The sequence below is a fragment of the Cetorhinus maximus genome, chromosome 34 (assembly GCF_964194155.1).
Source record: "Cetorhinus maximus chromosome 34, sCetMax3.hap1.1, whole genome shotgun sequence".
NCBI lineage: Eukaryota > Metazoa > Chordata > Chondrichthyes > Lamniformes > Cetorhinidae > Cetorhinus > Cetorhinus maximus.
In genome coordinates this window covers 858,395-885,905 of record NC_135912.1, presented here as the reverse complement: position 1 = coordinate 885,905, position 27,511 = coordinate 858,395, and the positions used below count along the sequence as shown (strand labels likewise).

Here is a 27,511-nt window from a genome sequence, read left to right as displayed (position 1 = left end):
ATCAGCATACCCTGGGAAAACTCTTGACCTCTAATTGTTAGCTGTGGCTCAGCTGCCATTAATGCTGTGGGTTTTCTTATTTTACGATGTGTTCTTTTAATTCGCAGTCTGTTTCTTGGGAATCTGGTTTCTGGTTTGCCAGAGAACCTGACTGCGGGAAAACTGTTTACTGACTTCTACCAGTCATTAAACTTTGATTGTGCTGTTTTTCTGTGCTTTCACTACCAGCTTATGCTCTCCCATCAGTCTCCCCTCTTCTTGCTCTCCACATGGTCTCTATCTCACTCTTTATGTTTCTGTGTGTCTCTCTGCTCTCTCCATTTCATTGTATCCTAACTGATATTTTTCTTTCACTGTCTGTTGTTCTATTTGTCACACCCTCTGTCTCATGCCTCACTATCCTTTTTCTTCACCTTCCTCACCTCCTTCCACTCTCTCATCTGTTTATATTGTCCGCTTCCTGATTCTCTGCTCCCTCTATCACAGTCTATGTTGTGATCAGCTGTGGCCCAGTGGGTGGCACTCCCAGCTTTGAACCAAAACGGTTGTGGGTTCAAGTCCCAGGGCAGAGACAGGAGCACATAATCCAGGCTGACATTAAATTAGGATTGGGCAGCGGATGGTGCTGCACTGTCGGAGGGTCAGTACTGAGGGAGTGCCGCACTGTCGGAGGGTCAGTACTGAGGGAGTGCCACACTGTCGGAGGGTCAGTACTGAGGGACAGCTGCATTGTTAGAGGGTCAGCACAGGGAGTGCTGCTCTGTCAGAGGGTCAATATAGAGGGAGTGCTAGGATAAAAGCAAAAAAACTGCGGATGCTGGAAATCCAAAATAAAAATAAAAATACCTGGAAAAACTCAGCAGGTCTGGCAGCATCTGCGGAGAGGAGCACAGTTAACGTTTCGAGTCCGTATGACTCTGCTGAAGAGTCATGCGGACTCGAAATGTTAACTGTGTTCCTCTCCGCAGATGCTGCCAGACCTGCTGAGTTTTTCCAGGTATTTTTATTTTTGAGGAAGTGCTACTCTGACAGAGCGTCAGTACTGAGGGAGCGCCGCACTGTCGGAGGGTCAGTACTGAGGGAGTGCCGCACTGTCAGAGGGTCAGTACTGAGGGAGCGCCGCACTGTCCGAGGGTCAGTACTGAGGGAGTGCCACACTGTCGGATGGTCAGTACTGACAGAGCGCTGCACTGTCAGAGGGTCAGTACTGAGTGAGCACTGCATTGTCGGAGCATCAGTAGGGAGGGAGTGCTGCACAGTTGGAAGGGGAACACTGCACTGTGAGGGGACAAGGATGGCGTTAGGTGAACAGCCCTTGGTGTGAGTTAGAATGCAGGCAACAGAGTTTGGGATGGGCTGAAGTTTACAGCAAGTGCAAGTCGGGAGGCTGGCCAGACTATAATATGTCAAAATATTCAGAAGAAGAGGGGATAAACTGGGAGAGAGAGCGCGAGTGGCGGGGAACAATGTTTGTTCCTGATACCTAACAACGTGAAGAAATATGTGACCATATTGAAAGTGGCTTTTGAATATTTGCCAAGCAGGATGTGAGATGTGCTGAATATGTATTTCTGTGATTTGTTTTTTTTTTCTTGCCTTATCAGCAACATCTTTTGCTGTTTGGTGTTATATTTTCACAGGCTTTCAAAAAAGCCAAAAGATAGGCAGCGCCAATTCCAGGAAGCGAGGTAGCTTCAGATTCCAGTAGCAGCGGATGCTCACTTTACATTTTAAAAAATCCCCATTCGTTGTGGGACAACTCCCCCTCGCTTAGTTCACCTATCACACCCCTGTGCACCCTGACCCACATTGGCTCCTGTTCCATTAACACCTCGATTGTAAAATTCTCATCCTCGTGTTCAAATCCTACCATGGAACTCGCCCCTCCCCGTCTCTGTAGCCTCCTTCGGCCCCTACAACCCTTCGAGATCTCTGCGCTTCTCCAATTCTGGCCCCTTGGTCCATCAACGATTTCCATCGCTGACTGTTCAGCTGCCCAGGGCCCAAGCTCTGGAATTCCCTCCCTACACCTCTCCACCTAGAACCTCCTCTTTGACCAAGCTTTTGGTCACCTGTCCTGATATCTTCTTATGTGGCCCAGCGTAGGCTTGTATTTGATCACATATCAGGAAGCACTTTGGGATGTTTTACTAGGTGAAAGGCACCATATAAATGCAAGGCTTTGTTGTTGAAACATTAAGCCATTCTGTTAGATGGCTGTTGAATAATTCTGTTTTTTCTCACTACTTCCGTATCTGGCCAGCCAGAAGAGACTAAAAGATATACAAGAGGGAAGTGAAAGAGGCCAAGCAACAATTAATGGTCAGGCAGCGACTGACTAATAACCAAATGGGAAGCTCAGGAGTGCAAGTGCCTAGTGAGAGAAACTAAATTTAGTTGTTCGTCAAATGCAAGGATAAATTGGCAGAACTCACAACAGGGTGAGCCACTCAAATTTCATGACTTTATCCTGATGCACCCTGATCTTGACCCTTGGTGCATGACCTTTAGTTCGAAGTAGACTTGGATGAAGAGCATAAAGGTCTCCCATTCTGCCCTGAAGCCTTTACGGTCTGGAGGGGCTTATGACACCCCTTTGGAAACAGCTGAAAACACACTGCACGACTGAACCAGTTTAAAGTTCCAGTCACTGTTGCTGTGTAGGTGATCATACATGTGGCCATGTAGAACTCAAAAATCCAAAGCAACATTGAGGTGAATAACTTGTTAATACACAGCAGGGCAACTCACTGCTTTTTGAATAGTACTGTGGGGATCTTTAACATCGATCCAAGCAGGCAGACAGGCCCTCAGTTTGATGTGTGTCAGTGTGAGCGCTCTTACCTCTGAGTTGGAAGGTCATGGGTTCAAAGATAGGGAGAGGTGAGACCATGTAGGGGATATGAACACATGGAGGATCATTTTAAAATTGAGGCATTGTCACTCTGGGATCAATGTAGATCAGACAGCACAGGGAGCGATAGGCTAACGGCACTTAAGTTAACAGAGGGTGGAAGATGGGAGGAGGATGGACAGGAGAGTGTTAGAAAAGTCGAGTCTGGAGAGTTTCAGTAGCAGATGGGCTGAGGTAGTGATGGAGACAGATGTTGCGGAGATGGGTTCATATTTATAATGGAAGCTATGGCACCATCACAGGCAGGAGGAAGTAATTACAGTGTGACATGTTTACACAGACAAATCTCACTATTAATGTTGGCACAGGAATTGATAGTGGAAATTTAAACATAATGTGTGTGCCTGGTCCAAATATCCCTTGTGCTGTTCCCCTAAAGACTATACTGCTTCAGTCTTGTGCAAGGAATCAGATATATTTAAAATAAAATGAGAAAAAGAAGATTGATTCTGGTTCCAAAATCTTAGATATTAATCAATGTCATATCTTTTACTGCCTCACTCACTTCCTAGATATGATCTCTCTGGGTAGATTGATTTGCATTTTAAATTTGTGCATCTGAGTGGGCGGGTAGCAGTTCCCACTGGTTGCAAATATATCCTTCTATACTTAGAGCGGGCATTCAAATAGCTTGCAAGCCACTATGAAGAGATTGCAGGCCCCCCAATCTTCCACTTCTGAAAGTGCTGACTAATTCTGGAGTATCCAGTCTGTTACTGTCACCAAGACCTAAATCCTTTGCTCTCTGGCGGTGCTATTGTAATCCTATGTAACAAAAGTTAAAATGGATTCTGAAATAAATAGCACCTTTCACCACCTAGGAGTTCCCAAAGGGCTTCACCGCCTATGAAGCACTTTAAGTATAGTCACTCTTGCAATTTGGGAGAAGCGGCAGACAATTTACACTCTTGCCTCCGAGTCGGAAGGCTGTGGATTCGAGGCCCACTCAAGCGGTTTGAGCCCTATAATCTGAGCCAACTCTCCCAATGCAGTACTGAGGGTCAGTAATGAGGGAGCACTGCACTGGCGGTGGTCAGTAATGAGGGAGCACTGCACTGGCGGAGGGTCAGTAATGAGGGAGCACTGCACTGGTGGAGGGTCAGTAATGAGGGAGCACTGCACTGGCGGAGGGTCAGTAATGAGGGAGCACTGCACTGGCAGAGGGTCAGTAATGAGGGAGCACTGCACTGGCAGAGGGTCAGTACTGAGGGAGCACCGCACTGTCAGGGGATCAGTATTGAGGGAGTGCTGCACTGTCGGAGGGTCATTAATGAGGGAGCACTGCACTGTCAGAGGGTCAGTACTGAGGGAGCGCTGCACTGTCAGAGGGTCGGTACTGAGGGAGCGCTGCACTGTCAGAGGCTCAGTACTGAGGGAGCGCTGCACTGTCGGAGGGTCAGTACTGAGGGAGTGTTGCACTGTTGGAGGATTGATAGTGGACAAGCCTGCAGACAAATCACTAGAAAATGTACTCTTTGGCAACATAAAGCTGATAGTAAGGAAAGAACCTCTTTGAAAAGCATAAAATATAAAATGACCAAGTCACGTTAAATCCTGAATATTACTTTACAATAAAGCCGGACTATGAAAGTAGAAGATTAAAATCAAAGTAGTTTTGAAGCAATACCACGATTATTTTAGGGGGAGATTGTGGCGTAGTGGTAATGTCGCTGGACTAATAACCCAGAGACCCAGGTTAATGCTCTGCGGACATGGGTTCAAATCCCACCATGGCATATGAATTGGGGGCACTTGTCCTGTAGGTCACTCAGCCCCTCGAGCCTGCTCCACCATTCAGTAAGATCATGGCTGATCTGATTGTAACCTCAACCCCACATTCCTGCCTACCCCCGATAACCTTTCACCCCCTTGTTAATCAAGAATCTATCTAGCTGTGTCTTAAAAATATTCAAAGACTCCGCTTCCACCACCTTTTGAGGAAGTGAGTTCCAAAGACTCACAACCCTCTGAGAGAAAAAAATTCTCATCTGTCTAAAATGAGTGACCCCTTATTTTTAAACACTGACCCCTAGTTCTAGATTCTCCCACAAGAGGAAACATCCTCTCCACATCCAGCCTGTCAAGACCCCTCAGGATCTTAGAGGCCTCTTCCTCTTCTAAAATTCCAGTGGATACAAGCTTAGCCTGTCCAGCCTTTCCTCATAAGACAACCTGCCCATTCCTGGTATTAGTTTAGTAAAGCTTTGCTGAACTGCTTCTAACGTATTTACATCTTTCCTTAAATAAGGAGACCAGTACTGTACACAATACTCCAGATGTGGTCTCACTAGTGCCCTTTACAACTGAAGCATAACCTCTCTACTTTTGTAATCGAATCCCCTCATAATAAGCAATAACATTCTATTAGCTTTCCTAATTACTTGCTTTACATACATACTAGCCTTTTGTGATCCATGCATTAGGACACCCAGATCCTTCTGAATCTCAGAGCTCCAAAATCTCTTACCGTTTAGATAATAAGCTTCTTTTTAATTCTTCCTGCCAAAATGAACAATTTCACATTTTCCTTCATTTGCCAGATCTTTGCCCACTCACTTAACCTATCTATGTCCCTTTGTGCTCTTCACAATTTACTTTCCTATCTATCTTTGTGTCATCAGCAAATTTAGCCACCATATCTTCGGTCCCTTCATCAAAGTCATGTAAGTAAATTGTAAAAAGTAGTGGCCCCAGGAACGGCAGCTGGTGGAATTTAAATTCAATTAATAAATCTGGTATATAAAGCTAGTCTCAGTAATTGTGGCCATGAAACTATCATCGATTGTTGTAAAAACCCATCTGGCTTGTCCTGTAGGGAAGGAAATCTGCCGTCCTTACCCGGTCTGGCCTACTTGTGACTCCAGACCCACAGCAACGTGGTTGACTCTTAACTGCCCTCTGAAATGGCCTCAAGGTCATTTCAAGGGGAATTAGGGATGGGCAACACATGCTGGCCTTGCCAGCGATGCTCACATCCCAAGAAAGAATAAATAAAGAAAAATGATTTGGCGTACGATGAACTGGACTAGTGTGGCCGGCAGGGCTAGAGGGACCAACCTGCAGGATGTTTAAAACAGAGTTGGGAGGCTGGATGAGTTATCACTGTGAAAGGAAGTGAATTCTGAACATGTCACAGATACACAAGACTTGCAGAGGAAGTAGTTTTATTTAGAAGCCATTTTCTTTTGAATAAAAATCACAAGAATCCAGGACAATGTTTACAAGGAAAAATTAGCAGGCATATTATCACTGAGAGGTGGTGTGGAATCTTGAGCTTTCTGCAATTCTTAATCCACCCCATCGCATTCTCACACACGCAGGCAGTGCAGATTACAGACTCTGAATGGCATTATGAATCAATGCAGAGCAGCGTCGTTCTACCGCTCAGCCAAAGAGTGAAGGCCGCTCTGTGACGACAGCACAAGCTGCTTCCACTTCATGCTGACGGAGGGGGGGGGGGATGTAGTGTAAACCTGCCTCACCAAACTGCAAAACGAATTTCCAACTGGAAAGCCCTAACTCCTGGTTGATGACTACAAGGTATCAGTGCCAGTGACTGCTCTGTACTGATGCTATGGTTCTGCTGTGAATACAGCCTAACGCTCTGTGATCACAGAATCACACAGCACAGGAGGAGGTCATTTGGTCCATCTTGCTTGTGCCAGCTCTTTGAAAGATCTGTCCATATAGTCCCACTGCCCCCTGATCTTTCTTCACAGCCTTGCAAATCCCTGCCTTTGACCAAGGATTAGATTATGAGGAGAGATTACATAAAACTGGTTTTATATTCCCTGGAATATAGGTTAAAGAGTGATTTGATTGAGGTGTTTAGCATTTTGAAAGGAATTGATAGGATAGAAAGTGGGAAATGTTTCTGCTGGTGAGGGAGGCTAGGAAAAGTGCGACATTATCTTAAAATCAGAACCAGGCCCTTCTGGAGAGAAGTTCAGAAACACGTCTTCATACAAAGGGTGACAGAAGTGTGAACTCTCTCCCTCAAAAAGCAGTAGATGCTGGGGCTCAACTAATCATTTAAATCTGAGATTGATAGATTTTTGCTAGATATGGGTATTAAAGGATATGGAGCCAAGGTAGGTGGATGGAGTTAAGGTGCAAATCAGCCGTGATCTTATTGAATGACAGAACAGGCTCGAGGGGCTGAATGGCCCTCCTCCTGTTCTTATGAAGTGATAGACACAGTCCTGAGCATCCAACCAGAGCTGGGTTCAGCACAGAGCTGCCAGGGTGAGGGGCTGCAATATATCACAGACAGGGAAGCATGCCTGGGGGAATGGTCTGTGAGGAGGGCTTTATGCCTGGGCCAGTCTTTCTCCCCATGTTCAGGTTAGCCCTGAGCTGGAAGCAGGCTTCCTTATCTCTCCTCTCTGCTCCCAAGCTTCAGGTTAAGGAAAGCAAGAAGGAATAAATAAGAGAGTTAAAGCTGACTCAAAAATACCCCTGATAAAAACTCTTTGATTCTTTTAAAAATACAAACAGCTCCAGGAAGGACACTGATTACTATACTGTTTTCATGAGTGATTATCTTACAAAGCGCTCTGACACATTTATGTGCAGCGTTAGAAATCTGAATTCTGGGTGAACCTTTCCTGAGTATGATCAGTGGCTCCCCAGGAGAGGGGAGTCTTATTATAGTAATGCTCTGCTGCTAAGTCTGATGAACAGGGCAACAGGACAGGGGATGGACAATCCTCCCACACTCCTCTCCCTGTCGCCACCCACCCTCCCTACAGAGGGTCAAATGAACTCACACATTGGCCCAACCACTCTCTCTCTCTCTAAAGTACATACTTAGGCTGCACCCCCAATATTAAGCACATTCTTTCAGGTTTATAGAAGAAGTATGGCTTAAGGTTAATGCAGCACTTGTGAATCTATATTTTATAAAACACTGGGGGTTTCAGCCTCCGATCTCACTGGTGTGAGAAGAGCTTGGGAGTGACAAGAGAACAGCCAAATGAGGACCTGCTTGATTTAAGCTTCCCTCATCAATGGTGGTCCTGCTTGTTTTGATCAGCAGGGGGACTGTTGATAATCTCCAGCTGGCGGGGAGCTCTGCTCCTCGGACACGACCAGACTCTTGTGAGGTCAGAGAGCCGGGAGGCCGCTCCTGGGCCGTGAAGCTGTGAGGAGCTCCTGGGAGGAGGGGGGGACAGCTCACAGCGGGTGCAAGGGACCATTCGAAACACCGGTAAAAATGTAGAACAAGGTGGAACTAGAGGTTTCTTCAGGGAGGTAGTGCTGGCGCACTGTGTACTGACACCAAATACCCCTCTCAGCCTCACCTCATATCTCACAGATACTGTGGGCTCAAAAAAATGGGAAGCATTAAAAAAAAAAATTCACCATTTTGAGCGATTGATTTATTGTCACACTAAAGGTTTCCAGCTCACTCATCATTAATTTACAGCTTTAAAACCAGTAGATATTAAACATTCGTCATTCATCTGAGAAGTTGCATGAAGTTTGGGCCATGAGTGACCTTAAACACTGCCAATTTCAGGCAGAGCGACAAGACCCTGTCAGGACTTTGCATTGAAATGGCATTACCAAATGAGGCAATTAGGGATGGGCAATTAATGTTGGCCTTGCCAGCAACACCCACATCCCAAGAATGAATGAATATAAAAAAAAATCACCTGCACATTTTGAGGGTTCCAGCTGCAGTTATAGCTTTACAAGACAGCAGGAGATACAATAACAGGAGATGAACCTGCTACAGCTCCTAACAGAGCCTCATAAACAACTTTTCAATTGTTTCAAGGGACATTAATTAATTTCAGGCACCAGTAAACATTCACATCAAACACTCCCAGGACAGGTACAGCACGGGGTTAGATACAGAGTAAAGCTCCCTCTACACTGTCCCCATCAAACACTCCCAGGACAGGTACAGCACGGGGTTAGATACAGAGTAAAGCTCCCTCTACACTGTCCCCATCAAACACTCCCAGGACAGGTACAACACGGGGTTAGATACAGAGTAAAGCTCCCTCTACACTGTCCCCATCAAACACTCCCAGGTCAATGTACCCAGACTTCTATCTACCAATACTGTACCCCAGTGTTATACCCTGTTATTGGATTGGTTATTAAAATCCTAGTGATAACGCTCGTGTCTACAAGTGCACAGATAAACTTTGTTCAAATAGGACAATGTTACTTAAACTTTTGCAGGAATTAAAACTGCAACAGCACCAATCAAGGCACTCCTGGTTAACAGTCTGAAACTGGGCAGGGGAGATTAGGCTCTGTAATTAAACCCTCCAATTCACAAAAAATGAGGTGGTGGTTTCCAGTAGATGTGGCTGCAGATTTACATTCCAACCTGGCAAGCAAGGGGTGTGTTCCCTTCTTAAAATCCCAAGGGATGAGGAGTTACAGTGCCACCATTGCTCACCACTGCTGCTGAGATAGCATGCATGTTTTTGAAGACTTGCTTGGCAGAGCTGGAGCTGAGGTCATTCAGACTGTCCATAATGCGAGCATAAGCCTAAAAATAAAACATATAAATCCTTGTTACCAGTATATGCACGTTCCCACTTTGTACTGAATACTACAGCTTCAGCTCCCTAGACTCGGCTTGTATTCCATTGAGTATGGAAGATTAAGGGCTGATCTAATCTGGATATTTAAGGTGATTAAAAGATTCGAGAGGGTTGATAGAGAGAAACGATTTCCTCTGGTGAGGGAGTCCAGAACAAGGAGCCAGGCTGTTCAGGTGATGTCAGGAAGCAATTCCTCACACAAAGGGGAGCGGAAATCTGGAACTCTCCCCACGCACCCACCCAAAAAAAAACGCTGTTGAGGCTGGGGATAAATTGAAAAATTAAAACAGAGACTGATAGATTCTCGCTGGGTAAGGGGATTAAGGGTTACGGAGCTCAGGCAGGTAGATGGAGTTAAAATAGATCAGCCATTATTGAATTGAATGGTGGAATGCTGGTTAGTGGAGTATTGGAATAGTCAAGTCTTGAATGTGGCAAGTTCAGGGATAGGGGTTTCACCAACAGGTGAAGTAGCATGACTAGGTTCCGGGTGGACAGGAGTGAAAGCACCAACCTCAATGCACCAGGTTTCACAAAGCAGTTTCTCGTGTTGTGCAGTCGCATGGCCCTGGCTCAGAGAACGGGAGGCCCTGTAGGTGACCAAATCAACAACAGTTTTAGACAAAGGTACTTGGCAAAGCCGAGCTAAACAGAAGCTGCAAAAGACTGAAATAAAAACAGAAATACACAGCTGTATAGAGAAAAGATGGGTTAACATTTTGGGTAGAGACTCTTCTTCGCAGATAGAGGGAACCATTCAGCCCCTCAAACATTTTCCACTGTGCAATTGGATCATAGCTGATCTAAATCTTAAATCCATCTACCCACCTTGATTCCATAAACCGTAATCTCCTTACCCAAATCTATCAATCTCAGTTTTGACATTCTCCATTTTCCCCCAGTCTCGACAGCTTCTTTCCAGATTTCCACTCCCTTTTTTGTGAAGAAGTGCTTCCTGACATCAACCCTGAATGGCCTGGTTCTAATTATAAGGTTCTGCCCCCTTACTCTGGACTCCCAGCACCCCCCCAGAGGAAATAGTTTCTCTCTATTTAATCGTCTGAAGCACTTCGGTTAGATCACACCTTGATCTTCTAAATTCATGTCTATGCAGCTTGCCCTCCTAATTGAAACTTCATTAGCCCTGGTATCATTCTGGTGAATTTATGCTGCACTCATTCCAGGGCCAATACATCATTCCTGCAGGGCAATGCCCAGAACTGAACTCGGTTCAGTAACAAGTGATCTGGTGGCTCAGAATTCACCCTCCCCCTTTTCAGAGGCTGAACGATCAATTGTGCAGATCAAGCATCTTCCTCAGAGGTTTTCCGACGAGGGTCTATGAGGAGACCCCAGATATCTGCCTCTCTCAGGCTGGGCGCACACTGATTGTCACTTGTGCAGCTTCCTCAGACTCTGCTGCACAAACATTATTTCTCATTGCTCGATACTTGGCAAAAAAAAATCTCCTCGATATCACAGACATGATATGGTTCAGCAGCACACACTGCTGCCACATTGCTGCTTTAATCTCAGTTTTGATATTTCAATGCCCCGCTTTCATGTTGGAATATAAACCATGGAATGAGAGAAAATCAATTTTTTCCACAGACCCAGCACGGTTAGTCCCATTGTGGACCCTACCTGTACACGAGCAGTAGAACCTCAGTTTGGCTAGTGTAGTAACTAAACAGTCTCTCTAACTCACCTCCATATTAACCGGGAAGTTCTCTGGGCAATTTTCCCAGTTAGGCCAATCCTTGCCCTACTTTTTTAGTGAACACAGCTCTGCCCCACTGCACTCGATCCTCTCAACTCAGTACGCTAACCATTCTCACTGACTGACTCTCAAGATTGGGATGATGGTGGCCAGGAGGTGATCATTTTGCAAATAGTACAAAATGTTGTGAAAACAGAATGATACCGCACAGCAAGAGGCCATTCACCCCACCGTGTCCGTGTCAGCCAGCTTCTTGAATGAGCCATCCGATTACCCCCACTCCTGCTCTTCCCCATATCCATGCAAATCTTTCCCCCTCAAGTATTTCTCCAATCCTCCCTTCTGAAAGTTCCTACTGGATCTGCTTTCACTGCCCCTTCAGGCAGCACCTTCCAGATCACAACAACTCGCTGTGGAAAAAATCTATTATCTGTACTTTTTGCCAATTATTTAAATCAGTGTCCCTCTGGTTACTGACCCTCCAGCCAGTAGAAACAGTTTCTCCTTATTTACTCTACCAAAACCCCTCATGATTTTGAACGCCTCGATTATATCTCTGCTTAACCTTCTCTGCTAAGGAGAACAATCCCGGCTTCTCCAGTCTCTCCACACAGACCCTGATTCCTGGGACGCTTCTCTTCCACACTCTCTCTAAGTCGCTAACATCATGTTGGGTTCACACGTTGTTTTAAACATAGAAAAAGTTGGCATTGATGGAAACTTTTAAGCACAGGAAGAAATTCTAAAAGGGATGAGCAGATTTGCAAAGTAGATCGACGCTGCGGTGCCTTTTAAAAAGAAATTTCCATTCAGCAAGGTGCAAACCACATTTTGAGCTGGTGCTGTGTGGGAGGGAGGGTGTGGACAGCATTCTATGGTGCGGAGGAGGTGGATGGAAAGAAGGGTCCATATATAATGAGGGTGTCTTCATACTGCAATCAGGTTCAATCCCAGTACCGGTGCAGTGTGTTTAGAAGCCAAGGAAAGAAAGAAAGACTTGCATAACGCCCCCGTTATTCTTTTCCATCTACCAGAGGGAGCAGATGGGGCCTTGGTTTTTACTGTCTCACCTACAAGACAACCTGCCCAGCAGTGCTGCAATTCCTCAACACTGACCTCTGGTGCAGCAAATAGGGACAAGCAACAGATGTCATTTTTGTCCCTGTCTCTGCTCATCTGAAACCCTTATTTATGCTTTTGTTACCTCTAGACTTGCAGCTAGACTATTCCAACAGATTCCAGGCTGGTCTCCCATATTCTCCACACTGTAAATATGATGACACCCAAGCCCTGCTGCCTGTGGCTCAACTTACACCAAGTTCTGTTTATCCATCAGCCCTGTGCTCGCTGACCTACACTGTCTCCTGGTCAAGCAATGTCTTGATATTAAAATTCTCATCCTTGTTTTCAAATTCCTCCACGGTCTCACTGCTCCCTATCTCAGTAATCCCCTAAAGTCCCACAACCCTCTGTGATCTCTGCGCTCCTCTAATTCTGGCCTCTTGTGCATCCCCGATTTTAATCGCTCCACCACTGGTGCCCGTACCTTCAGTTGCCTGGGACTAAGTTCTGAAATTCCCTCCCTAAACCTCTCCACCTCGCTTTCCTCCTTGAAAAAAAGGGCTTCTTAAAACCAACCTCTTTGATCAAGCCTTTGGTCATCTGATCAAATATCTGCTAAGGTGGCTCGGTCTCATGTTCCACAATGCTCCTGTGAAGTGCCGTGGGGCGTTTAATTCCGTTAATTTGCTTGTTAACATCAACAAAAAAAGTTAAAATCAAATTGTGGAGCCCAACTTGAAGAAGGATGAAGGTCACAGAGCAGGGGGAACAGAGGGAATCAAGACTTGGCCTTCCCCTACACAAGGTAGAGGGAGCCCCCACCATCTCCCCAGTGCAAAACTTGCCTTTTCAGGAAAAGGAAGCTGACAGTGGGACTAATTGGATAGCTCTTTCAAAGAGTCAGCACAGGCATGGTGGGCGGAATGGCTGTGCTGCATGATCCTATGATAAATATTAGAAGCCCAGATTTTTCCAGTCCCTTGATGTGGAGATGATCATCGCTGAGGTTGCTCTAATCAACTTTCATCAACAAAGTAAACATCGAACTTTGATTCTTGCCACCTGAAGATTTAGCAACAGGCAGAAATGAGAGTGTGTCCCTGTCAAAGACACACTTGCAAATAGAGAAGCGACAACAAGTGAATCACCCACTCCTGAGTCCTTACCGTGACAGAACAACCACCATGGCGTATAGGTCAATGGCACTGTCTGCCACCCTCTTCAGCAGGAACTGTTCGTCTATAAAAACACGCAAATCATGAGTGTTAGGAGATGCTCGAGGGCGATTGATTCCTGTCGCTGGAGGAGAGGCTTCTGCCAACCTCGCTAATTTACTGGCGCTCTTATTGCTGAGCCAGAAGCTGGGACTCGATACAACACCATAGACTTGAGCAGATAATCCAAACTGACACCGGGCCAGCAGCGAGGGGGCAGGTGCACGGTCGGAGAGTCAGTACTGAGGGAGAGCTGCACCGTCAGAGGGTCAGTACTGAGGGACAGCTGCACCGTCAGAGGGTCAATACTGAGGGAGTGCCGCACTGTCGGAGGGTCAGTACCGAGGGAGCATGGAAATTGCACTGACAGAGGGTCAGTACTGAGGGAGCGCCGCACTGTCGGAGGGGCAGTATGAGGGAGCGCCGCACTGTCTGAGGGTCAGTACTGAGGGAGTGCTGCACTGTCGGAGGGTCAGTACTGAGGGAGCACCGCACTGTCGGAGGGTCAGTACTGAGGGAGTGCCGCACTGTCGGAGGATCAGTACTGAGGGAGTGCCGCACTGTCGGAGGGTCAGTACTGAGGGAGTGCCGCACTTTTCTACAGAACGTTCGCGCAACTTCAACCTTTGCATTTAACAAATGCTCCTCACCTACAATTCTCTTCCCATACTTCAGCAGCAGGTCTTCCGTGCTGCCACCAAACTTTTCGATAGCTTTCACCATCTGAAAGACAAACACGGCTGCCATTACCCAAAGGGCACACCTTGTAATGTCAAGCCAGTTAATCAACAGTACATAGGGAGAGGGAGGAGGCCATTCACCCCTTTGAGACTGTTCCGCTGTGTAATGAAACCATGGATGAGCTATATCTCAACTCCAGCCACCTGCCTTGGCTTCATATCCCTCAATATCCTTGTCTGGCAGAAATCTATCAATCTCAGATTTGAAATGATTAATTGAGCCCCAGCATCTACTGCTCTTTTTGGGAGAGAATTCCATAGTCCTACCACCCTCTCTGTGTGACAAACGCTTCCCCTGAATGGACTGGCTCCGAATTTAAGGTTATGTCCCCTTGCCCTAGTTTCCACAGCCAGTGGATAATGTTTCTCAGCCCCATCAATCCCTTTCAAAATCCTAAAAATCTCAATCAAATCGCCCCTATGTTTTAGGGAATGGAAGCCTAATTGTGTCATAATTTCTCCTCAGGGAGCAGATCCCCCGGTTGTTGAATTTCTGACCAAAAATATCATTTACAAGGCTATTGGAATGTCAGCCTTTATCTCAAGGGGGGGCTGGTGTGAATGGGGAGGAAGTGATGCTTCAGTTGTACAGAGCCTTGGTTAGACCCCATGGGGGGCAACTGGGTTCAGGTCTGGGCCCTGTTCTCAGGAAGGAGATATTGGCCTTGGAGGGATGCAGCACAGATTCACCAGAATGATACCAGGGCTCAGAGGGCTAAATTAGAAGTACAGGTTGCACAGACGAGGCTTATATTCCCTCGAGTGTAGAAGACTAAGGGGAGATTGAAGTGGTTGGTGAGGTAGATAGAGCGAAACTGCTTCATCAGGTGTGTGTATGTGTAGGTTGGTGGGGAGGGTGGTTGTGGGGGAGAGTCCAGAACAAAGCGGCATAACAATATTAGAGCTAAGCTGTTCAGGGATGATGTCAGGAAGCATGCTACCAGTCTCTTTGGAACCATTACGTTCCACTCACCATCTAACAGGGCTGTTGTTAGGAAGCTTGCTACCAGTCTCTGACTTGAAGGAGATATGATTTGAGTCAGATTAAAATACCCATTTTTTTTATTTCTGGAAAATCCAGATTCGTTATGGGGAATAAGTAGGACTGTTCCCTCCACCCCGACCCCAGTAACCACATTAATGATTTAAACTGGTGACAATTTAAGGGTGAAATAAAAGCAAAACACTGCGGATGCTGGAAATCTGAAATAAAAACGGAAAAATGCTGGAAAAGCTCAGCAGGTCTGGCAGCAACCATGGAGAGACAAACAGAGTTAATATTTTGAGTCCAGTATGAACTCCTCGTCAGAACAGTTGCAAACAAGAGTCATACTGGACTCGAAATGTTAACAGTTTCTCTCTCCACAGTTGCTGCCAGACCTACTGAGTTTTCCCAGCACTTCTTTATTTTTATTACACTAAGGGTGAATCGGGAAACTTGAGTTAGATCAAGGTGGTCAGGAGAAGCTGAATGAAACGTTATAGTAACAAATTAACAGCAATAAACTCTGCCGTATATTATTGTCAACTGTGGTGGGGAAGGGACTCTTGCAGGGGGGGCGGGAACCAGGGGGGATCTTTAGCAAAGTTTTCAGCAACTGAAAAGTTTCACAAGTTTTGTTTCAAAAAAGGAAACATTGACATGTTAAATTAAGAATCTGTTACTCATTTCAGAACGCATTTCAACTCAGCTCTCCACTACAAAATAAAATTGTACTTTTAAGTTTTAAAGAACTATCGTTTCACAAACCAGAGTAATTCAGAAAGTAACTTAGCTGTGGTTTAATGGTGGCAAACTCTTGATCATTAGCTTGGGGCTTTGAGTCCTATTCAACAGACTTGAGCCCATAATCCAGGCTGATCACTGAGGGAATGCTGCACTGTCAGAGATGACATTTGCCCAGATAAAACGTGAAACCGAGTTCCCATTCATCCTCTCGGATTGATGTTAAAGATCCAACGGCCCCTATTTCAAAGAACAGGAGTTCCCCCGGGTGTGCTAGGCCAATATTTGTCCCTCAATCAACATCACCAAAACAGATTACGTGGTCCACATCACATTGCTGTTTGTGAGACGTTGATCTGTGTGTTTCCTGCATTACAATAGTGGCAACACTTCAAAATACTCCACCACTTTGAACCGCTCTGGGGTCTCCTGAGGTTATGAATGGTTCTGTAAAAATGTTAATCCTTTCCTTCTTCCCTCGCTGATACGGTTTGTTCTGTTTTTTGCTCATACGATTGAATCCTAAATAAAGATCTTATTTTTTTTCCCCCCAAGCTGGAGGACCTGTGTTGACTGGGTGGGCTCAGCCATTGGATAGCTGAATCACTCCGTGCCGTGTGAGCTGATTTCAGGCCTGTTTGACAGCAGAGTCTGTACGAACAGTGTCACAGTGACAGTAACGTACTCACCAGCTCCCCGCTCGGTTTCAGCTCTGGGTGTACAATGTTGCTCAGGCTGATGCCTGTACTCAGCCCAGCCTTCCTGCAACAATAGAGGAGACAAAGAGATCAGGTTAGGAAGGGAGACCACAAGGAATTGTGACTGCCTCATCTTAACACTTCACCCCAGAGTACTGAACAGGGCACCACCCAGTGCACTTTCTTCCCCTCATCCTCTGCTGAAGCACGAACCCACATCGGGCCCCATTCACACTCCAGCACCAGTCACCAGATCCTGTGAATGAGTACATCAGCTCTCTGATAATGAAGGAGTATCAAAGCCAAATCAGATCCCTGGGGGCACTGGATAGCAATCCAAAGTCAGTATCCCGGTTGATTTTTATGCCATCACTTAACCCTTGCGCAGTTCCTCAGCTATGGTAAACTAACCTAACAGACAATGGAGTTTGAACTCAGACCCTTTCAGGTCACCATGGAGCTAACACACATCCTTCCATGTTTCTCAGTTCCTGACCGAGGGTGTTTACTATCAGTGAACCTCATGAATCTTCCCTCAACACAACTCTTTTCTGGAGTAACAACTGTACATCAGGCACACCACCAGGTTCAGTTAGGCCCCGGGTTACTGCATTTATTGATTAATGTAGACTTTAGAGGTGTCAGCTGTGGCTCAGTGGGTAGCACTTGCTTTTGAGTCAGAAGATTGAGAGTTTGAGTTCCACGCCAAAGACTTGAGCAGATAGTCAAGACTGATACAACCCTGAATGAGAGCAGCACTGTCAGAGAGTCAGTACTGAGGGAGTGCTGCATTGTCAGGAGGAAATTACTGAGAGGGGTCTGCACTGTCAAAGGGTCAGCACTGAGGGAGCGCTGCACTGTTGGAGGGACAGTAATGAGGGAGTCCTGCACTGTTGGAGGGACAGTAACGGGGGATTGCTGCACTGTTGGGGGGACAGTAATGAGAGAGTGCCGCACTGTCGGAGGGTCAGTAATGAGAGAGTGCCGCACTGTCGGAGGGTCAGTACTGAGGGAGCGCCGCACTGTCGGAGGGTCAGTACTGAGGGAGCGCCGCACTGTCGGAGGGTCAGTAATGAGGGAGCGCCGCACTGTCGGAGGGTCAGTACTGAGGGAGTACTGCACTGTCGGAGGGTCAGTACTGAGGGAGCGCCGCACTGTCGGAGGGTCAGTACTGAGGGAGTACTGCACTGTCGGAGGGTCAGTACTGTGGGAGTAACACACTGTCAGAGGTTCAGTACTGAGGGAGTGCCGCACTGTCGGAGGGTCAGTACTGTGGGAGCGCTGTACTGTCGTAGTGTCGATACTGAGAGTGTCGATAGGATACATCATTAGAATTTGAAAGGAAAAATCAAAGAAGCGATTTTCTTTGGTGATGGGCTTAAACTGGCCTCTGGCACCAGGGCGGGGTCACTAACCTTCGAGCCCGCTTGTTGAATTCACCTATTAGCAGGGTGGCATTTCCAACAGGATTCTTCAGTGCTCCCTGCAGCCTCTTTAGGTGATTTCCAGCGGTCTGCATAATTAGGAGCAAGAGTATTAATCAGTCTGAGAGTCACCTTTACATTTACATCTTTCACACAAAAATAGCTTCCCAAACGCTTCAAACAGATAGAAGGGGAAAGGAAACAGAGTTTGAATTACGGTCTTATGGTAGATTTTCAGCAAGTCTTTGGAGGAGGTGTGAAGAGGTCGGAGTTTAGGAAGGTTCCACAGCTTGAGCAGGCGGACGGGATGGTGGGGTGGTGCGGGGATAGAGGAAGGATTGTCGGTCGACAAGAGTTCAAGGCTGTGATTGCAGGTGGAGCAGAGTGGGCGAAAGATACAAACCTGAGAGCATTCAGGCACATGTGGGTGTTGCAGGAATCGGGAGGGTGGGGCAGCCTCGAAACGCCCACAACGTACCCGCCTTTCTAGCCCATCCTGCTTCCAGAAATCTCTCCGCTCACTCGGGATTTCAGTTCCCCCAGCTTCACAACCCTCCGTACGTTCCTACCTTCCTACTCAGCTATCCTCCTCCTCCACTTTGTAAAAGACTTCTGCGTGTACGATCACATTACTGGGTGTACACTCTGAATGTGACTGTTACTGAAAAGAGAGAACCATTGCTGAAGCTTTTTGTCTTGCATTCATTAGGACAAATGCAAGAATGCCAAATTTCAAATGATCACAATTATAGTATAAACTGTTTTGAGCTTTTGAAACTTGGCATTCTTGCGTTTGCCCTGATGAGCAGTCCAAAGTAAGAATGATTAACTGCGGGACATCCAACTTCAATGGGGCAAGAATGGAGCTTGGCCGGATAGGCTGGAACCAAAGGTTGGCAGGAAAAACTGCTGAACAATGGGCTGCCCTCAAAGAAGAAATGGTTTGGGTACAGTCAAGGTATATTCCCTCAAAGGGAAAGGTAGGGAAAACAAATCCAGAGCTCCCTGGATGAGAAAGGAGATAGAAATTAAGATAAAGAAGAAAAAGTGTGTCTATGACAAGTGTCAGGTAGAAAATACAATTAAGAGCCAAGCTGAATACAGAAGGTTCAGAGGAGAGGTGAAGAAGCAAATAAGAGAAGCGAAGAGGGACTATGAGGAAAGACTGGCAGCCAACATGAAGGGGAATCCCAAAGTCTTCTTTGGCACATAAATAGTAAAAGGTTGGTAAAAGGAGGAGTTGGGCTGATTCGGGACCAAAAAGGGGATTTACACATGGAGACAGGGGGTATGGCTGAAGTGTTAAACGAATACTTTGCATCGGTCTTTACCAAAAGGTAGATGCTACCCAGGCCGTGGTGACAGAGGAGGAAACTCTGTCACTAGAAGGGTTCAAAATTGATAAGGAGGAAATATTGGATATACTTAAAGTTGACAAGGCACCGGGACCAGATGAGATGCATCTAAGGCTATTGAAGGAACGTAAACATAAGAACATAAGAAATAGGAGCAGTAGGCCATTCGGCCCCTAGAGCTGAACAGAACGAGACAGAGAGTGGAAATTGCAGGGGCAAGAGCCGTAATCTTTCAGTCTTCCCTAGACTCAGGAGAATTGCAAACATTACACCCTTGTTCAAAAAAGGCTGTAAGGCTAAGTCCAGCAATTACAGACCAGTCAGTTTAACTTCGGCGGTGGGGAAGCTTCTAGAAATAATTATTCAGGATAGAATTAATAGTCACATGAAAAAATGTGGTTTAATTAGGAAGAGCCAGGATGGATTTCTTAAGGGAAAATTGTGTTTAACTAACTCCCTCCACCACCGATGCACAGTAGCAGCAGTGTGTAAGATCTACAAGATGCACTGCAGGAATTCACCAAGGCTCCTTCAACAGCACCTTCCAAACACACAACTACTACCATTAAGGGCAGCAGATAGATGGAACACCACCACCTGGAAGTTCCCCTTCAAGTCACTCACCATCCTGACTTGGAAATATATCTCTGTTCCTTCACTGCCACTGGGTCAAAATCCTGGAACTTCCTTCCTAACAGCTCTGTGGGTGCACCTACACCACAGGGACTGCAGCCGTTCAAGAAGGCAGCTCACCACCACCTTCTCAAGGGGCAATTAGGGATGGGCAATAAATGTTGGCCCCCAGCGACGCCCACATCCCGTGAATGAATAAAATAAAACATTCTGATAAATCTCCTCTGCACCCTCTCAAAGGCCTTTGGTGCCCAGAATTGGTCACAATACACCAGCTGAGGCCAAACCAGCGATTTATAAAGGTTTAGTACAACTTCCTTGCTTTTATAGACTTGTTCTGTCACCTTCATAGGTTTGTGTGCGTGATGTCGATGTGGTTTTTAATTACAGGCGCTTCATGAGGGGACAGGACCATTGGTTTGAGATATTTAATCATAAATCAGGACAAACTCAACCTTGGTTAGCTCCTCCCTTCACAGCTCACACTCCAAAAGAGAACGATGACAGGCCTAACACGCAAACCTTTACACTTTCACCAAACTCAAAACATAGCAGGTGAGAGTTTAGGAAGTAAGAGAGCTGGATGGTGCAATTGTTACAGGGGCTTGTGTACAGATACAGCACTGCTCTCTCTCCCCCAGCACCAACACCCCCAATTGCTGATCTTTGTCCCAGCATCCCCGCACCATGGAAATCGAGTGGGAATGGGATCAGGCTCTGTTGCAAAGCTCCCTGTCAAACGACGCAGCGACATACACCGCCATGGCACACGCAAGCAAGAACGGGCTGTGTAGTGGAGGTGGAGTAATGAGAGTGAAGCCTTAGTCAAGAGCACTCCAGCATTGTTGAGAGAGACAGATGCAAGGGATCGAGCACATACCTGAATACCATTGAGTGCAACGAAAAGTCGGAGAATATCGTTTGTTCCTTCAAAAATGCGGAAGATCCGAAGGTCCCTCATCACCCGCTCAACCCCAGCATCCTAACAGCAGATAAAATGGGTCAGAACACACCGCTAATCACTGCAGCACCCCCATTTTAGAATTCTCATTGTTGTGTTCAAATCCCTCCGTGGCCTCAGCATCCCAACCCCCCCAATGACATCTCTGTAACCCCTTCCAGTCCCACAACACTGTCCTCCCACCCCCACCAAGATCAATGGGATGTCACTTGGTTAATTGAAGGGCATTGATTAAGTTCCTTGAGCACATATAAAGAGAGGCTGCTGGGACACTAGGCGTTAGTATGTAGGAGGCAGACATATGTGATGCTGTATTTGGTAAATAAACTATCAAGAATAGGCTTTGTGCCTGGTTTCATACTTCAGCATCTGGCTTGCCACTTAACAAAGATCTCTGGGCTAATGGGATAGCTCATCCAGAAATGCCAGCATAGGTACAATGGGCCAAATGACTGCCGTCTGTGCTGTAAGATACTAGTTGTGAGTTCTGGCTGTTTTCTGAATTCTATATTTGAGCCAGCTAACGGTACACAAGACTTGGAGTACTGTGTATGGTTTTACTCTCCTTATATAAGGAAAGGTATACTTGCCTCAGAGTAAGTACAACAAAGGTTCACCACATTGATTCCTGGGATTGGAAGGTTTTCCTACGGGGAGAAAGTGTGTGGAATGGGCCTTTACTCTCTGGAGTTTAAAAGGATGAGAGGTGACCTCACGGAAATATACTAGGTTCCGAGAGAGCTTGGTTGGGTAGATGCTAAAAGGCTGTTTCTCCGGGTTGGAGAGCCTAGAACTAGAGAGCCTAGACTCAGAATAAGGGGTCATCCATTTTGGACTGAAATTAGGAGAGGTTTCTACACTTAGAGGGTTGTGAATCATTGGAATTCTTTACCTCAGAGAGCTATTGGTGCTCAGTCATTGAGTGTATTCAAGATTGAGATCAATAGGTTTTTGTACACTAAGGGTATCAGGAGTTAAGTAGATAGCCCAGGGAAGTGGAGTTGAGCTAGAAAATCAGCCATGATCTAATTGAATGGCAGAGTAGGTCTGAGGGGCTGAATGGCCTCCTCCTGCTCCTATTTCTTAGTCTTTTTGTGACCTTTGCTCTAGTTACAAGACTTCAATATGGACAAGATGGGTACAAAGGCAAAAGACACATTCAGAATCTGGCACTGACCTTCATGAAGCCCATTCCGCCCATGAGCTGAATACATTCGTCAGTTACTATCCAGGCAGCCTCCTGTAGAGAGATAGTGAGCAGGTTCAGTGTGATTGTATCCTGATAATTTCACTTGTCAGCAGAGTGACACTGTTCCCCCAGCATCACCCCCACCAGCCCTGTTCCCCGTTACCCCCCCAACCCACTTCTTAATCATGGCATTGGGCATCAGTCGCCCAACCATCAGAGGGGGTGGTTTGCAAACATGAATAGACGCGCTAACTGTATAGCAACAGACCTGAGCTGAATGGCTGGTGAGAAGACTCACACTTAGCTCACCCGGGATTCCCCAAACATCTCGGGAAATGAAACCGACAGCAGAAAATTGCAAGGCACTCGGGTAAAAACATGACTGTCAAATGAGGAGAGTCAGCCAGGGCTCAGTGGGTAGCATTCTCATCTCTCAGTCAGAAGGTCGTGGGTTCAAGTCCCACTCCAGAGACTTAACACATAATCCAAGCTGATAATCTCAGTGCCAATACTGAGGAAGCATCGTATTGTCAGAGGGTCAGTACTGAGGGAGTGCCGCACTGTCGGAGGGTCAGTACTGAGGGAGTGCCGCACTGTCAGAGGGTCAGTACTGAGGGAGTGCTGCACTGTCGGAGGGTCAGTACTGAGGGAGTGCTTCACTGTTGGAGGGTCAGTACTGAGGGAGTGCTGCACTGTTGGAGGGTCAGTACTGAGGGAGTGCCACACTGTCGGGGGGTCAGTACTGAGGGAGTGCTGCACTGTCGGAGGGTCAGTACTGAGGGAGTGCTGCACTTTCGGAGGTGCCATATTTTAGATAAGCCGTTAAATCAAAGCCCCAGCTGCTCTCTTAGCTGCATGTAGAAGATCCCATGGCCACTATTCGAGTGTCCAGGGCAACACTTATCCCTCAACCAACAGCATCACTAGAAAACAAGTTACATGGTCGTTATCTTGGGGCTGTTTGTGGTAGCTTGCTGTGGACAAATTGATATTTACAAATGTAGCTACACTTAAAAAACTGTATTGGCAGCAGGGCATTTTTGGATGGTTTGTGGTTGTGAGAGGCGCTACAGAAATGCAAGTCTTTCTGTTTCATTCAAAAGTGAGTCAGATTGGCATGGTGGTGTGCTGAGAGACTGAGCCGCTCAGTAATGAAACCCCAGTTTGTGCTGCAGTATGGGGCACAATGAGACTAAAAAAGCAGAGTATCTAGATGGTGAGAGATTGCAGAACTCTGAGATGGAGAGGGATCTGGGTGTCCTAGTGCATGAATCACAAAAGGGTAGTATGCAGGTACAGCAAGTAATTAGGAAAGTTAATAGAATGTTATTGCTTATTGCGAGGGGAATTGAATACATAAATAGAGAGGTTATGTTTCAGTGGTACAGAGCATTGGTGAGACCACATCTGGAGTACTGTGTACATTACTGGGCTCCTTATTTAAAGAAAGATATAAATGCGTTAGAAGCAGTTCAGAGAAGCTTTACTAGTCTAATACCAGGAATGGGCGGGTTGTCTTATGAGGAAAGGTCAGACGGGTTAGGCTTGTATCCGCTGGAGTTTAGAAGAGTAAGAGGCGACTTGATTGAAACCTTTAAGATCCTGAGGGGTCTCGACAGGGTAGATGTGGAGAGGACGTTTCCTCTCGTGGCAGAATCTAAAACTAGGGGTCACTGTTTAAAAATAAGGGGTCGGCCATTTAAGACAGAGATGAGGAGAAAGTTTTTCTCTCAAGAGGGTTGAGAGTCTTTGGAACTCTCTTCCTCAAAAGGCGGTGGAAGCAGAGTCTTTGCATATTTTTAAGGCAGAGCTAGATAGATTCTTGATTAACAAGTGGGTAAAAGGTTATCGGGGGCAGGCAGGAGGTTACAATCAGATCAGCCATGATCTTATTGAATGGCAGAGAAGGCTTGAAGGGCCAAGTGGCCTATTCCTGATCCTAGTTTGTATAATTTTGTCCTGCTGTAAATACACAGTGCGGAGCTCATCGAAATGCAATCAGTTGCTGTGCACACGGGCCAACCATACGTCCACCTCTTCTCAAATCAGAAGCATATGATTGCATGGACTGTGAATGGTAGATTTTGGGGGAGTAAACCTTGACCAAACGTGAAACCTTTTTTACTGCACTAGAAACGGGGTCACCAACACTGTTTAAACTAGATTACCCTGACAGCTTGTCTTAACATGCAGTAACAAGGCAAATAACACGGTAATGCTCACACTCGCAAAGATCTTGCTGATGGCAGCTTCAATCTGGAATTCAGTAGCCCCCGAGTCCATGTTTGCACTGATCATGTATGCCATTGACTGTAAAGGAGCAAAATAATGACCATTAGTTTTCACAGACACAACACTTTACTGCTGCTGTTTCCACTGCGCTTTTGGAGGGTTGGTTCACAGGGAGCGCTGCATTGTCAGAGGAGCAGCAATAAGGGATTGTTGTACTATTGGAGTTGCTGCGTTTTGGGTGAAAAGTTAAACTGGGGCTAAGTCTGCCCTCTCGGCCGGATGTAACAGTCCCATGCCCATTATTAGAAGAAGGGGCAGGGGAGTTCTGCCTGTTGTCATTATCTATCCCTCAACCAGCACCACTGAAAACGGATGATCTGGGTCATTATCACGTTGCTGTTTGTGAGATCTTGCCGTGCACAAACTGGCTGCTGTGATTCCTACATTTTAACAGTGATTACATTTCAAATTGGCTGGAAAGCGGTTTGAGACATCCTGAGGTGGTGAAAGGTGCTGTAGAAATACGAGTTTGTCTGTCTTGTGCCCAAAAATGGAATGTAAACTACAGTCACCGGGTATAAGACTGGCAACAGGAGACACCCATCAGCTTTCCAGAGGACTGAGCACCATGTGCTGCTTAGCCTGAAGCACAGCCTGCCACTCCCCTTACCTCTGTCACGTACTGCAGCATTGCCATGTGAGCAACCTTCTCCTGAATAGCGCCAAAGTTGTGAATCTTGTCCCCAAACTGGGTGCGGTTTGCAGCATGGTCAACCTAATATGGAGGAAAAGAACAGCGTTAACAACACACGTAGCTTAGGCTTAGATTTACTCTATACATGACCCAATAAATATCTTGGAAATTATGAAGGGGTTTGATAGGGTAGATGTAGAGAAGATGTTTCCACTTGTGGGCGGACAGAACTAGGGGCCAGAAATACAAGGCAGTCAATATTAAATCCAATCGGGAATTCAGGAGAAACTTCTTTACTCCGAGTGTGTTGAGAATGTGGAACTCGCTACCACAGGGAATGGTTGAGGTGAAGGGGAAGCTGGAAAAACACAAGCGAGAAAGGAATAGGAAGATATGCTAATAGGGTGAGATGAAGAGGAGGTGGGAGGAGGCTTGTGTGGAGTGGAAACACCAGCACGGAACAGATGGGCAGAATGACCTGTTTCTGTGCTGTAAGTTCTTTGTACTAGAATCATACACCACAGAAGGAGGCCATTAGGCCCATTGTGCCTGTGCTGGCTCTGTGAAAGAGCTATCCAATCAGTCCCAATATTTCTTCTCTTTTCCTCGCAGCTCCGCACATTTTTCCTTTTCAAGTATTTATCCAATCCCCTTTTGAAAGTTCCCACTGAATCTGCTTCCGCTGCCCTTTCAGGCAGCGCCTTCCAGGCCACAACAACTCACTGCGTAAAAAAATGGAGTCTTCATCTCCTGTCACTGATTCTTTTGTCAATTATCTCGAATCAATGTCCTGGGAAACCCAGTAATGGGATAAAAGCCCCTGCAATTGGATGGGTTTTTTTTACCCTGAAGAAAAATAAAAGCCACAAATGCTTTTTTCTGCCTTTCATGAAAGATTGTTCACCCAGTTTTCTGGAAAAGTCACCATCCAACTGGGAATAAATGAGTTAATGTCTGCATTCAGAAAGCAGACAAAGCAGTTGGATGTGGTCACATATGGTAATGTTACTGGAGGGGTGAAGCAGAGGCTTGGACTAATAATGTAGAAAACTGGAGCTCAACGTTCACCAAGGCAGTCGAATTATGTCTGAAACATTTGGAAATAAAACAGCTGGTTAAAAAAAAAGTGACCAAGAAACTGTTGAATTGTGGTTAAAAACCCAACTGGTTCACTAATGTCCTTTCAGGGAAAGAAAACTGCTCTCCTTGACCAGTCTGGGCCCAATGTGACTCCAGTCCCGAACCAGCAGGAGTTGACTCTTTAACTGCCCCTGCAAGCCATTCAGTTGTATCCTGGGCAATGCCAACATCACGAGATTAACTTCAAAAAAAAAAGTCTCACACGTCTGTTAACCCAACACTCAATGGTAACAGCAACCCTAAAACATAGGATAAACATTCTTTTTCTAAAAAAAAATCCTTTCCCCTTTAATACCTCGGCTGCATTACAATGGATATTTTTATCATTCTGCCCAGTGAGTTACATTTTAATCATTACCACAATTTAACAATTTGCATGACATTTGTTAGATTTGACACTGAAAACAGTCTATCAAGAACAAATGCTAAACAGGAAACTTACTCGGTGCACAGTGATTGTGGTGCACAGTTCAAATGACTGCCCTCCAAGCTCTCTGGTCGTGAGATTGTGTCCCAAACTCGTGCCTCACTTAAGACAACAGAGAAAGAAAAGATGTCCATTTCTAGAGCGTTTTTCACTCAGGGTGTCCCTAAACACTTCGCAGGCAAAGAAGCGCTTTTGTTGAAGTGTATTCAGCACTGTAATATAGGAACGCAGCAGCCAATTTGTGTACAGCAAGTTCCTGCAACCAGCAATGTGATAATGACTAGACAATTTATTTTTATAAGTGAAGTGGATAAATATCATCGAAGACACTGGGGAGAACTCAACAACACTTCTTGCAAATAATGGCTAAGGGATCTTTTACATCCACCTGTAAGCAGATGAGGTCTCATTCTAAAGATGATACCTCTGACAGTGCAGCACTCCCTCAGTACTGACCCTGACAGTGCATTTCCTCAGAACGTCCCCTGCAACAGTGCTGTGCTCCCTCGGTACTGACCCTCCAACAGTGCAGCACTCCCTCAGTGCTGACCCGCCGACAGTGCAGCACTCCCTCAGTACTGACCCGCCGACAGTGCAGCACTCCCTCAGTACTGACCTGCCGACAGTGCAGCACTCCCTCAGTACTGACCTGCCGATAGTGCAGCACTCCCTCAGTACTGACCTGCCGACAGTGCAGCACTCCCTCAGTACTGACCTGCCGACAGTGCAGCACTCCCTCAGTACTGACCTGCCGACAGTGCAGCACTCCCTCAGTACTGACCTGCCGACAGAGCAGCACTCCCTCAGTACTGACCT

The 27,511-nt window shown here is 46.2% G+C and overlaps 1 protein-coding gene across 1 annotated transcript in view; it reads right to left on the bottom strand.

The window, feature by feature from the left end:
- Nucleotides 1-6,061: 6,061 nt before the first annotated feature.
- The window catches only part of acadvl (acyl-CoA dehydrogenase very long chain), a 66,555-nt gene continuing 45,105 nt past the window's right edge, over nt 6,062-27,511 (bottom strand). Inside the window, exons 11-20 of the mRNA XM_078533751.1 lie at nt 25,105-25,209; nt 24,426-24,512; nt 22,191-22,253; nt 20,933-21,034; nt 18,056-18,153; nt 16,632-16,704; nt 14,127-14,199; nt 13,429-13,501; nt 9,995-10,070; nt 6,062-9,425 (exon numbers count right to left, since the gene is read on the bottom strand). Coding sequence (XP_078389877.1) covers nt 9,288-9,425; nt 9,995-10,070; nt 13,429-13,501; nt 14,127-14,199; nt 16,632-16,704; nt 18,056-18,153; nt 20,933-21,034; nt 22,191-22,253; nt 24,426-24,512; nt 25,105-25,209 — 888 coding nt within the window. The 3' untranslated portion in view covers nt 6,062-9,287. The remainder of the gene's footprint in view (nt 9,426-9,994; nt 10,071-13,428; nt 13,502-14,126; nt 14,200-16,631; nt 16,705-18,055; nt 18,154-20,932; nt 21,035-22,190; nt 22,254-24,425; nt 24,513-25,104; nt 25,210-27,511) is intronic.